General features: G+C 33.7%; 1 protein-coding gene across 1 annotated transcript in view; it reads left to right on the top strand.

Moving 5' to 3' along the window:
• Positions 1–1,679: 1,679 nt before the first annotated feature.
• Positions 1,680–14,345, top strand: part of LOC102802022 (RB1-inducible coiled-coil protein 1-like) — a 29,370-nt gene continuing 16,704 nt past the window's right edge. Inside the window, exons 1-11 of the mRNA XM_085493214.1 lie at positions 1,680–1,835; positions 2,859–2,985; positions 3,865–4,032; positions 5,035–5,150; positions 5,983–6,199; positions 7,189–7,245; positions 7,794–7,845; positions 8,890–9,008; positions 9,888–10,072; positions 10,715–10,901; positions 12,112–12,252. Of these exons, the coding sequence (XP_085349340.1) occupies positions 1,768–1,835; positions 2,859–2,985; positions 3,865–4,032; positions 5,035–5,150; positions 5,983–6,199; positions 7,189–7,245; positions 7,794–7,845; positions 8,890–9,008; positions 9,888–10,072; positions 10,715–10,901; positions 12,112–12,252 (1,437 nt within the window). The 5' untranslated portion in view covers positions 1,680–1,767. The remainder of the gene's footprint in view (positions 1,836–2,858; positions 2,986–3,864; positions 4,033–5,034; positions 5,151–5,982; positions 6,200–7,188; positions 7,246–7,793; positions 7,846–8,889; positions 9,009–9,887; positions 10,073–10,714; positions 10,902–12,111; positions 12,253–14,345) is intronic.

Raw genomic sequence — 14,345 nt, 5'->3', positions numbered from 1 at the left:
TGACATGAACGGTGTTATTTTAGTAACATGGTTCGAAAAGATCCAGGAATTGGGTTATAGTTATGCATAAATATTGACAAAATGTTGGTTCACAACATTTATATTATGCTTTGATGTCTAATTTGTATATTACACTTAAATGTTTATCATAGTATTGAATTACAAATTAACGAATGTGTGACTACAGGTGACGGCACAGAGGGGGGGGGGGCGCAAAGCCACGTAACTCAGTAGAAATGTATATCAATGTTAATATTGCTTATATTTTCCTCCCGTTTCGGATAATAAACAAGTTTCCCACTCATTTCGATATCTTGTAATACATTTTATTGAATGCCACTATTATATCTCTTGAATAATTTCAATATTGAATTAAAATTCAACGAGGCTAAGGGGTGCTTTAAATATGGCGTCGTGATCGATCGCGAAGTTGTGTATATTTTAGAAGATGACGGCACAAGGTAAATTGCTCGTGTGTTTACGATTTACAGGAAATTAATGTCTGCTGACTTTAATCATGACTTAACCACATGACTATGAGCAAGAATTCTGTTTTTGTAGGTCGCCCTTATTGAACATTGCAGCGCAACTCGATTTATTATAGTTTACCAACCGACGAGTCGTCTACTGTCGCCCGATTCGATCACCATTCTCTACACGATCTGTCCCGCCCCTCGGGGTAGCCACGCAGTCTGCATTTTAAATCAGTGGTGTGACATAGTCCCTGCCAAGTAAGGTCAATGTTTTTATTTTTTGGTCAATTTGAAAATAAATAGAAACACGTACGTTTTATATGACCTCGGACGGTCAACAACAGCTGTTCTGTCATCTGATTGGTTAAATCTTACCAAGGTGACTCAATTTGGTGTAAATGTGTTGTCACATTAATTAATCGCTGAGTCAGTGTGTTCACCTCCTCTAGCCATGATCCGTATACATGTACTAGTAATACTAACTTGATACCATCTGTTACAGTCCACCACTTTTACCTACGGCTTTATCATGTATGTATTTGAATAATATTTATCTGTACCATACGTTTTTACTGTTAGTAACAACTTGTCAAAAATCAGTGACAATAAATTCCATACAAAACACCGAAAATGTCTTTTCAGCAAAAATTAATTCCAGCTAAAATAAAGTATTTTACAGTATGTTGACAAATATTATGGCGCCTGAGATATATTGCATTGCAAGAAATTTTCACAAATTTAGGATTTTATCACATTTGTGATGACAACATTTTCGCAAATATCCCTGACATTTCATATCGTATGACCCCAAAGAAATTGTCACTCTCCGCAAAATTTGTCTTTTGCAATGTTTACAGTACTGATATGCTTTCCTCATATTTTTGTCTCAGCAGATATGTCAGCTTGGTGGCCATAACTGGACTGGCAACAACAGCATATAAAACTTGTGGGCTATAAAGAAAACAAAGCAGACACTACAAGGATATAGTTCTTCCAGAGCTAAATAGAATATTGTACAACCACTAAACTCAACAACCTTAAGATACTGTGTCTTGATACAATTTATAACTAAACATCTAAATTTTATGCGATTTCTGAAAATATCAAAATCTGAAATAAGTATAAATGAATAATCATCAGTATTAGTTACTGTACAGTTGTTTGTAATTGCGTATCAGTCAACTGATGTGTCTTTGGGCTTTGCTGTTGAAGTGCTGGATTTCAAACTGAACAATTGAAAGAGACTTTATTCAGACTTTCCATTGTAAATCTGTACTATACACTACCCGTCAAGATGCTGTATGTCTTCCTTGTTGACACTGGCACTATGCTAACATTTGATATGAATCTTGCTGTAGAGAGGTAAGTTTTTTTAAAAACATAAAACTTATGTATCGCATTTGCTCTATTAGAAGTGAATCTTCAACAGAAACGCATATACATCATAGAAAAGCTTTGCAATTTCCATGAGCACATACTAATAGAGCTCACTAATAGAGCAAATATGGTACTAGTACCAGTAGTTGTTTATCGCTGACTTTAAAACGGGAGAGTCGTCACCTGCGCACACACGGGAATTGAGTCCAAAGCGATGATAACAATACACGCTAAAAACACAAAGGCTCATGGGTAGACGCTTGTTTGTAAACAATGACATGCTATGGCCATCTGACACATGCGCAGGCGTAGACTCCCCAACTTTAAATATATTTGAGTACCAGTATTCTTTTAGGGGTGGCATAAAATTTGTTATTGTTGAAGTCTTTGAAAATAAAAGAACATAATATAGTGTATTCCACTAGGCGGTGAGAGTAGCAGAATTGAAACATGCCTAGAGTGCAACTTTAACATGCTTATTTGAAAATGACCATCAAATAATGACACCAGAGTAGTAGAGACTTGGTTATACTAGAACTACTATGTATGGTGTGTTTGGATAAATGGAACCGCTCAATCCCATGGATTGCACCACATGCTCATGGGTAATTGACTCCGCCTCTGTCCACTAAGTAAATGAATGCTTATTATGCTCGCTTACTCAAACTGTGATTGACAGGCATTTTGCATACATGATTTTTTACTTGTCGCAGCACGTTTCGACCGAAAACAACAACTTTTGTATATCAAAACCCCAACCAGATGAGTGTAAACGCTAGCGTACATACATGTATTCATGCCCCTGTAGAAATGTATTTGGAATCACAGCTTGATCTCTAAACATCGCAAATGGCACATTTCCCGGAGCTCCCGCCATGATGTGAGCGGCTTGGTTCGGATTAGCATACTAATTGCGGTGGCCATCTTGCCCCTATTTATAGTATCGGTTCCCCTTTAATGAAATTGTTTGATAATGTGTGTTTATTCCAGTATTGTTTTAATTTACAGTGTAAGACATTTACAGGATGCCATATCGGATGATTACCAAATATCGGTTGATAAACAAGTTTTGTTGATTAGCGGTGGCGAAAATTTAGACCCTTCCATGCGGGTTTGCAGTTACAGCGCAGGCACTGTAAGTCAAATCTTGTCTCTTGTGTACAATGGGTTTAGAAAGCTTGTTCTACAAATAATCCTAGCCTTGTTGGTGTTTTATTCCCAGTTTAGTACTTCACGATTCCGAGCAGTTCTAGATTTATATATCTGACATGCCTTGGTCGATTTTAAACTTGACTGATTAACAGTGAGATGTTACACTAATTTTTTTGCTAATTATGAATTAAGGCTCCCTAGCTTTAATGGCCAAAAGAAATGAGATTTAACTGTTCAAAATCACTACTAATACAAAACTTCGCATGAACATTTTTATTTCTACAATATCAGCCTTTTCCACTTGCCTAGTGTCTTATTTCTGTGAGTGAATTGATTTTGATAATTAGCAGTGTAACATAAAGATAATAAACATATTATCTGTAACTTGGAGTGCTCTATTAAATAGTGGCACACGTGGTTATGTAAAATGACAGAGATCTAAGTTCAAAAAAGATTCTTCAACTTGTACATTTCAATTATTATACTCTTATAAGTGACATATACATGTATTTAATTGAAGTGCATATAAACAAACAAATCCTATTTATTGTATACTGAATGTTTAAGAATTCCTCATTCTCATACAAATACCATACTTGTCTGACTTAGTGCCCAGGATACTCAGCTCCAAAAATCATGTGCTTTAGCAGGGTTAGCCTCCTCGAAAAGATATGTAAATGACAATTTTAGCTCACCCTGTGCCAGATTGAGCAGAATATTACGCCTCTTTGGGAAAAATAAAATTGCAAAATTAGTTGTTTATCATTGATTTCCACTTTCACAATGGTCAAAAATATGCACATTTTACTCCAATATTAATCACCGATACATATCATTAAAATTTTGATTTGTTTTCTTATAGGATACCAATCCAATTTATTTATTCAGTAAGAGTACTATAGAGTCATCATCACCACCGTCTCCTAGTGTGTATGGTGGGTCTGACGGTGATCTCAAATATCAAGTAGAAGGCTCTCTCAATATGCCTGCTACATATGAAACTGTTATATCCAGAGTACAATTGTCCTTGGTAAGTTGTCTTGTTTTCAAGTATACAGGATTTTAGCCAGCCACTTGTCTGCCTGTCATTTTAGACAGTCACTCCACACTTTAGACAGGTACCCAATTTTATTTGACATGATAAATTTTGTTTGAAAATTACTAGTTTTTACAAAATAGCAGGTCATCTCTACAGACCAGTAAATAATATCTTTCATTTTTGACAGGCACTTTTCAATTTCTGGCTATGAGATGTTCAGAACAAGTTTGAATGAATTTGACACCTCTGGGAAACAGTTATTATATTTTAATAGTGGCCTACAGTGACCACTTTTAGGCAGTCCCAAGGCATAATTCGCTATCAGTGTATAAAGATAGTCTGTCTTATGTGCCCATCTTTTCACCACCAGACTTTCTCGTCTCATTTTTCTGCACTTTTTTCTTTATATTCTTCAATATTTCTGGAAATGAACCCTAATTTTGGAGCCAACAGACAAAATTTGAGTCAATTTTCACTTTTTTACTAAAAACATTTGACTATTTTTGCCCTAATCTTCTGAAGTAAAGTGCAGAATATAAATGTTTTGTGAATTTGTGATGAAAAGAGAGAACTGGTGGCAAAAAGGTTAAGTTATATTTTTGCTGATTCGCCTTTGTTAATGATTTAAATAATATCCCCAAGTAAAACTTGTTTAATTTTGACCCAAATGAAGTTGTTTTTGTTGCTATTTACAGTACAATCTGATTATTTTCTGTTCAATAATTGTCAAATGTACGAGTTTATGATTCATAAAAAAATAAAAACTTCCATATAGAGACCACCTGTCTATAAAGACCACTAAGAATATACACAGATTTTACTGTGTCGATCCATGCTGTAAATTATACTAATCTGAGAGTATCCAGTCATCTTGTTCTCGTCGTCGTTGTTGTTAACTCTATCTTTGAATGATTAATCACAATAGTAACACTTTGTCATGTCATTCATATTTTAATATTTTTCTTCTTTCTTTTAATATTTTTCTCCTTGCAGCAAATGCATGACTTGGCAAAAGATGAAGTCATCTGTTGTGAGAGTCTAGTTCATGATCAGCATTTACAGCAACAAGGCTGGGCTGCTGTAGTGGCTAATTTAGAAGATATCAGCAGGTAGGTCACTTCATTTAGCAACTTATTGAGTTTGTACCAAATTGAAAAAACATCTCCACATAGTGAGTTTGTTCGTCATTGGTCGTCAATGTTTTATAAATATTATCGATAAGGTGTTTTTCGGTCAGATACAAACTTAATTTATATTTCTGTAAATTTGTAAATTTTCTGAGCATATTTATGTTTTGTCATTTAGGGGTGTTTAGACTGAATGGAAGATTTTTTTTTTTTTTAAACTAAAAAAAAATGGTGGCCACCAGACAATGAATTATTATTGATATGATTCTTAATCTTAATAAATAAACATTTAATGAAATTAATATTTAATAATATGGTAATATAATGTGATAACTCCTATCACCATTATTTACTGTTATCTCTCATAATGCATTGCATATATGTGCAGTAACATGCCCAGTAGGGAAAAATATGAATTCATTTTGAACTCGCTTAAAATCAGTGGTAAGCTTCAACTTATTCTGAATTATCAGGCTGAAAAAATGTTGTAGTTCTCCAAGTTTTTTGTATTAAGTCACCACTGTATTTTTAATCATGAATGATAAAATTATGAAAATCATTATAAGGTTTCTGCAAATCTGTACACCGTTGAGACAAGTGACTGCTTGCTCAAAATTTTTGCAATCTGAGCTAAAAAGACTCGCTCAAAAAATATAAAAATTGATCATATGCAAAATTATTTTTCAGCATATATCTCTCCTCAGTCCTTTTAGGTGAATTATTCTTTTAATCTTCGACCATTTTTAAAAGGCGAGGTTCTGTCAAACAGGATGATTCATTCACGACTGACTCTACCAAAACTTATCTGTTTCAGTGCTTTTCAACAAAGATCGAATATTTTCCGTCAGAATTTTGAAGAGTTCCTGAAGACAAGGGCTCAATATTTCTCCATGTTACATGATTTTAGAAGTGTGCTGGCATTACTTTTAAAACTACCTTTATTACCATGTTTGACTCGCGCTGAAAACACCACGGATGGCGTGGAAGATTTATCCAAGAGTGTGACATTACTACAGTGGATAAGCAACCAGGTAAGGATACACTGTAAATGCATTAATTATTCACTAGGTTTTAATTTTGCTATTTTCTCTGCAGGGATTTTTTTAAACAAGGGAACAGGGGCGCAGCGGCCTCATGCCCCTCATACATTATGGAGCAGATCCTCTGGCAACCATAAAATTCTGATTGACCAGGGATCACATGTGGCCACAGTCTTCAACTGTGACCTGTCTAATAGTAATTTTGGCCCCAAGGAAGCCATAGAATGGCCCATTTTAGCTTATCAAAAACTCCACACCCTGGTAGGGAGAACCCTATCTTGGTGGCACTCATAGATTGCAGTGCTCCCTCTTGCAGTTTTTTCTAGAAAAACCCCTGCTCTGATAAATAAAATCCACTAAATTAAATCTACTTGAACATGTAAAATAACAATAAAACTCATTGTGAAATTCAAACACAGTGAATATGCTCAAAACATCAAAATAGTGAAATTAAATGTCAGTGAAAATATATGGTTTTACAGTAATGTGTGTACCATATTTATTCTGATAAAAGTGTACTTATTATATGTTAAATCATAAAAATATGGTTTTTAATCCATAGATATCCCTATTTTATTTATGTCAGTGTATACACTATCAATAAAGTAAATACTTACTCAACAAGTCAAAAACAAAATTGTTATCGAGCTGTTCCAGATGAATTATTATAGAATAGCATTTTGAAGTATAGTAAAATCTGTTTTAAATGCTGTGGCTTCTGTTAAAATGGTATAATGCAATATAGGGGGTGCAGCTTTTATTAAAGCATCTACACATATAAAAAATGGAGAACTTTTGGTTCTCAATTGTTCAAAATGAATGGGTGTGGCTTCTGTTAGGAATGCAGCTTCTAATGCAGATTTATAGTAGTCACATTATTGCGTAAGAAACTATTTAAATGGGTTGTAACTCTCCTTATAATACCAAAGTTCAATCACTGTTGAATGATTAATTTGACTTCTTATACTTTGTTCTATTAGGACCAAAGAAGTTCTTTACAGCAGATGGCAGAGCAGTGTGTGAAAGCTCTTGAACAGGTAAGAAAATATAACTTAATGAATCCTTCTATAAACTTGATCTAAATTTGTTTTACAGTTGTTTTACTATCACATGGAAACAAATGTTAAAAAAACTACAGTAGATGCATTAATTATTGACTGGATTTAAATTTTACTCTTTTTGATGATGATGATTGAAAATTGATCCCTGTGAATATCTAAACTACAGAACTCATTGTTTTCATAATAAATTCATGAACCGAGTGAATATTGTCACAATATTGAAATAGTGAAAATAAAGAGTTTTACAGTAGCTACTAATGTACTGTACAAAATAAAGTAATTTAATACACATTTGAAAAGAAAACAAAAAAAAATGGTCAAGACCAATAGTAACTAGGAAATGTTATTTGGTCAAAATAATTTACAGTAAATCATGGCATGGATATGTAATTTGAAAAAGCCTGACCATTGCTTACTACATATATGAATGTTACCTCATGTGTTAATCCACTGTGCTAACTTCTTATATTTCCATACTGCTATTCTAACAAAAGATTTGAACTTGACTCTCACTTATTTTACAGTTTGACGAATCAGTGTTGACAAACATGATGGCTGAAATAAAAACGGCTTTAGGTAGGTTTTTTTTTAAAAAATCAATGTTTTTTCATTCTTATTTGCTGTCAAACCATCTGTTTTTTTCAGCTGTTACAAACTTAATAATATTTTCAATAACATTTTCCGTCAATATGCATTGGAAAATGACAGTCAGCTGGTAAAACTTTTACTGCATAAAATCAATGTCAGCCTCATTTAGAGCTACATCATGAATTGTAATATGGGCAAGAACACTACCTGTGTCATGACAAAATATATATAAAAAGATTATACCTTGTTTTTAGACTGGACATAGTCTGGTGGCTTATTATGCATTGCATTTTGTTCATTTGTCCATTTCTACAGATGCAATTTGATTTGTTCGTGATCCAATTCAAGATGGTCAACTGGAAGCTATTTTCTTTGATACAAATTGTTGTTGTTTGTGTACACTTTGATGTATATCTGTAATTCACAGTCAAATCAGGTCCAAACTTGATGCTCTGGAAATTGTACTTTTGCACATATCAGTGGAAGTACAATACAATATCCAATACAATATGGTTCACCAGCAGCCATTTTGATTGACAACAATCAGCAATTTTCATATTCTTATGAATTATTTTTAATAAATTATTTTTTTATTCATTCATTCAAGGTGGTGCGACTCAGATATAAACATCTCCTTTTTAACATACAACTCAAATACAGCAGACTATTCTGTTGTTGACCTGTACTTACAATGTATATCATATTATGGACACACAAACACACTGGGAATATTTTTGTTAAAACTTATAACTTTGACATTAAGATGCACATAGAGATGCTAAGTTGACTAGCTGTCCAACACCTTTACTTCACTGTGTAGAACTGGAACATCCACTTGTATAAAATAAAGCATATGAGAAAGATTACAATGACTGACTGTAATTACCAATACTACAAACCAATACATATTCTCATGAGATCTTGTCAAAGTGAGATTTCAATTTGATATCAGCATGCTGGCTGCATGCCCTTAGAAATTTACCCTTTGATGCTATTAGATACATAACAATAGCTGTCATGTGATTATAATAGATGCTGTAGACAATCCTGGCATGAAAGAAATCAAAGGTTTGGGTGATAGGTTATTTGGATTAGAACAGTTGATGGCTGGTGCTAAGAAGATAGTACAAGAACAAGGAGATATGGCTCAGGTGAGCAGCATTGTTATTCAGGGGTGATGGCATTTGTACTGTGTAGTGTTCAAGTTCCATGAGATGCATACAACGCATGTAATATATATTCTTTGCGTGGAATTCAACCAGACTCTTCAACACTAAGATCAGCTTTTGTTATTACTATAAAATCTGTATTAAAAACCGCAGCTTCTTTTAAAATGGTACAATTCAATAGAGGGGAAACGGCTTCTATTAGAGCACCTACACAAATGAGAAATGATGAATTTTTGATTCTCAATTATTCAAAAAGATTGGGTGCGACTTCTATTAGGGATGCAGCTTCTAATACAGATTTTACAGTATTTACAAAACTCAAATAAGTTGTTTCAGATATTTTCACCAGTTTTGATCACGACTTGCAAGCAATCAACCTCACGACTATTAAACTTTATAATACTCTGTTTAGTCCAGCAATGTACACTGGTCATAACAAATTGTACAAAATGGTTTTGTAGATGATGCTAAGCGTTGACAATATGGCTTGAAGTAAAAGTTAATTATATGAATAACCGTAGTGTTTGAGTGTAACGTACACACTTCTTGTCAGTCTCTTGTAAATGTTTGGTTACAGATATCCTTAGCCTTGAATGTATTCAATGTTGGTGACATTGTTCATTTACCGGTATATGAAGTCGTATATGCAGTTGTTTAAATTTTCCCAATATATTTCATTGGCTTTACTATCTTTTATTAAATTCTTTCGTAAGGTTATCATGAGATCACTGCACGAAGGCAGTACGGAATCATATTGATTAATGCGTGGAAGTTGATGCGATCCCGTATTGCCCGAGTGTATACTTTTGCGGTATTCTCGTGATTACGTCATAATAATTATGATAATTTTTTTTGTTACAGGGTTTTGTACAAAATCAAGCCAGAGTTAGCAATCTGAATGACCCATCTATATTACCGGATCTATGTACCAGCCATCAGAAACAATTGATGGTGATGCTAAAGAATCACAGTCAATTAAGAGACATCAAACGAAGATGTATTCTCGCTAAAGAAGAATTATCCATTAATCTGCATGCAAGATTGAGGTATTTTAAAGTTTGTTCTCTCTTTGTATCATATGCAGGATTCTTATTATTGAAATCACAATAAAAAATGATAAAATCAGTTGCCTTGGCAACAAATCCTGAAATATTGGAACTCTGAATAAGATTTCCCATGACTATACACATTGCAAATCCAGTATGATGCTTACCGGTGTAGGGGTCAGTGAGAGGTTTTTTTTTTTCATACATACTAAGTGCAAATGCACTTTCAACCTTTTTAACACTAAAATCTACTTTTGTCATTTTTCACAAAATAAAACCACATCATTGTTCCTGTATTTTTGTTATCAAAAAAATTGATTACGATAGGACTCATATGCTGTACAAAATGATGTTAATTTGATTCAAAATTAGGACAAAACTGACAGAAAATATATTAAATTTGCAAAATGTTGGCAGGAAAAATATGGCTGCAGTTCATGACCAAAGTATTTGTAAAAATGTGGAAATAACTATATTGGTTTATTTTGTGAAACATTAAAATTTATCTTCAACTAACCATCCATGTAGTCCAGTTCAACGCCATTGCCAATCTATTACTTTGCATGTTCTCCACCAACAAAAATAATTTCTTTGCACCTGAACAGTGATTTTGATATCATTTACGTATTTTTTTTATTGTAGATGGATAATGTACGTTGAAAAGCAGATCTCAGATATTGATAGTAAGATGGTGATCTATCATGAGAATCTGAAAAGGCTTCGTCGTCGTTTAGAGGTGATTGAACAGATCTATTTGTCTCCTAAGCTGTATGCCATGGCCGTGGTGGAAGTCTATCGAAGAAGAACATTTGCTGGAAAGTTTATTGAAGTACGTAGTGCAAAATAAATATGGTACAGTCTTTTTAGGAGTTTTGTACAATTTTTATGTGGTTTTGCACGTTTCAACATGTGTGCTAGTGACTAGCATTATTCAAGGTGTTTGTGCCACAATAGTGTTAAGTTAGTTCACTACAATTAAACACGGAACAAATTATCACAGTAAATAATTAAAAATGTGTTAAATTTATAATCAAGGTTTTTATGGAGAAAGAAGGCCCAAAGGTGTGTTTCCAAGAAAACATATGCAACCAATCTCTCGGGTAGCATAGTGGTTGTTGCATCAGACTCGTGATTGGTAGACCCAAGTTTAAAATCCTACCTTAGGCTGAACACCTATAGGGTTGACCCCTAGCCTGGGTGAGTGTGCCACAGAGTCAAGATTCGTTCACAAACGAATGCAATTTTGGGGGAACCTTGGTTAAAACAAAAACATACATGTATGCAAAATAAGCAGCCATTTTGGAACATTTTTCATAGGATCCAGGCACCAATTGTAAACTACTAAAAAAACGCATTTTTGATCAATTTTTGAGGAGGTTTTGTGCAAAACTTAGTTCCATGACCCTATACTTTTATTTCAGAATTTTGAATATTAAGTAACCCAACCCTCCGAGTATTTTTTTTAATGGTAGCAAGTTAAGTTATATGTGATTGCACACAGAGAATATGATTGAAGGAAAAACGTTCATTTTCAACTAAAACTACTTTTAAACATGAAGCCTTACAACATGGCAGTACTCATGTTATTTATGTTTTCACTAATACCACCATATTTGCTCTATTAGAAGCGCATGTAAACCAACAGTTACATGTATTGTATACTGTGCCATTTAAACTATGACTTATTTTGACCATAAACAAACTGCTGTCATTCACCTAAGTGCATGCATGACTTGTGATAGAACAAATACAATTTGTGTTCTTTAGTAAGATTCAGTAACACTTTATACATATCCATAATTTATTTATTTATTTATTGGAGAAAAAGACAGAAAGATACCGATAATTGTATGGGGTAATCTTACTTTTATAATGCCTCCTGGAACAGAATTCATATTCTGTGTATGGGGTTACATTTGTATGTTTACAATGACATTATAACTGTTTAATGTCCTGTCGCAGCCAGGTTTGGTCGAACGCAGACAACTGGGTATGAAAAATTTTCTCTGAATCAAATCTACTAATTTATTTATGTTCAGTGGGCGACTAAGTTGAGTGATGAATGTAGTCACATCCAAGGTGAAGAAATCACAAGGAGAATGGAATTTGCTGAAGTCATGGGAAAACATTTTTTACATACCTTATTCCCAGGCCTAGACGATTACCCATCATCCTTCGTTGTAAGTACAATTTTTTCCAGAATAATTTATATCATCATATTACTATTAGCCATTGATAGAGAAAGTGATACAACTATTTTGTGTGTGTGTGCGTGTGGTAACAATGTTGTGACGATATCAATTTAACTTTACACTGATTTGTGATGACAGGACCTACATTGTGACGACCCTCACGATTTTCATTATTTTTATTTTTATTAATATTTAATCAAAATGAAGTCAAATTTCTATAGCTTAGGTTTAGTAATGGGGAAGGTATGGAACAATTTATTAGTCCTCATTCTTACGCATTCATGAATGGATTTTGTTCAAACTTGGTACATACATTAGATATTACAGGTTCCTGATGCACGTCATTTTATTTTTCAGATCAGATTCAGAATGGCTGACTAGCGACCATTTTGTTTTAATGAATGGGCTTCCAGAGCCACATCTCTGACATGTTTTGACATGCTTTGATTATGTTCAAATTTTGTATATTCATTATACATGTATTCAAAATGTCTGATTTTGTTTTAATTAATGCTGTTCCAAAACAATATCTCTCGATATTCGTTTGACGATCAGATACAAATGTCAATCATTTTAATGTTAAACAATCAGCATAATCATATTCCTGACATGTTTATGTTCCAGCTATATTACTATAAACAAAACTATATATCTTAAATTTGATAACTAACAGGGACTGTGCCATGCATGGCTTGTATTAATATTAATATAATTGTACCATACCTACCCTCTTTACTAAACCTAAGCTTCACAAACATTTCTATGTTAAGTCACAGTATATAACCTGTATTTAAATAAACTTGAATTAAAACGCAATTCTACATTGAATTGCATTGTAATTGAGTTTAATTAAACTCCAAATGAAATGCCACTTTGTATAAGAACGCATTTTAATCAAGTTTATATTGCAACTATATTAAAAGTTAATCCAATGTGTGTCATCACAATGATGGTATGATGTGAAGATGTGTGTATGTATGTGTATGCGATGTTTGAAAATGTGTTTGTCAATGTTTCTTTACTGAGGTTGTAATATTGTTATTGGAGACTTACATTGCACTAGCGAATTATTAAAATCACATTCTTTTAGTATTTATAAAGCTTTATTTGGGTGATTTTTTAAATTACTATGTGAAATGTATTATGGTTTTTAATTTGTACAAATTTAAGGAAACTCTATCGTCGTTCAGATTTTGAGGCTTTTCAGCATGACCATGGAAGGTACTAACGGAAGGAGCCACGACGCTATTGTTTTAGCTTTACCCCATGATCGTTTGTCAATGTTTGTTCACAAACATTGTTCTTGTTAGCTTTTAACACCTTCGTACAATGGGTTATGCTAATCTCAAGCATTCGGTAATATTCAGAGCATGTTCGGAAGCGATAGTCGTACCTCGCATGTACAATATTGAAAATGGCGAACTTTAATGGAAAATTGTCAGATATAACATTGATTGAAGAAGAACTGATGAAATATCGTGAATTTTGTATTTGTAATGGTAATGAGACTTAATCAATGATGCTTGTGACGATTGCATTATTCAATGGTACCATTGTCAGTGCGTGGGTTTGGCGCCCGAAACTGTCGAAATGTTTGACCACCGGACATCGGCGAACACCAACAGAAAAGATAGTATCGAAAGAAGAGCATGCCTCGACACTTTCTCTGTGATAATATTTCTTAGGAGTCCTTAGGAATTGTTGTTGTATGCACTCGAAATCTTGTTCTAGTTACAGTTGCTAATATTTAAAACATGGGAAATTTCTGAAGTCAAACATTCATCAGTTGAATTTCCAGTTGTGAAATACGTATTTTGACCTTTTACACCTAAACAAACCAATTGCGCATGTGTGATGACCATAGTTTCTTAATGCGCATATATTTCATAGTCACATTAAAAAAATGGCGTGGTTGTATCATACTCCGCTAACTCGTTACTTGTGTAAACATGGACATCAAAGATGAGCTAGACAATGTCCTTATCAGGATTAATTTGGGTTGAAACAAAAGGAAATAAGCCAATTAAGAGGTTTAAGTGGCCACTTGATAGGCATCGTGGCTCCTTCCGTTAGTACCTTCC

The sequence above is a fragment of the Saccoglossus kowalevskii genome, chromosome 18 (genome assembly GCF_978046115.1).
Source record: "Saccoglossus kowalevskii chromosome 18, keSacKowa6.1, whole genome shotgun sequence".
NCBI classification, from domain to species: domain Eukaryota; kingdom Metazoa; phylum Hemichordata; class Enteropneusta; family Harrimaniidae; genus Saccoglossus; species Saccoglossus kowalevskii.
This window is presented reverse-complemented; position numbering and strand designations above follow the sequence as displayed.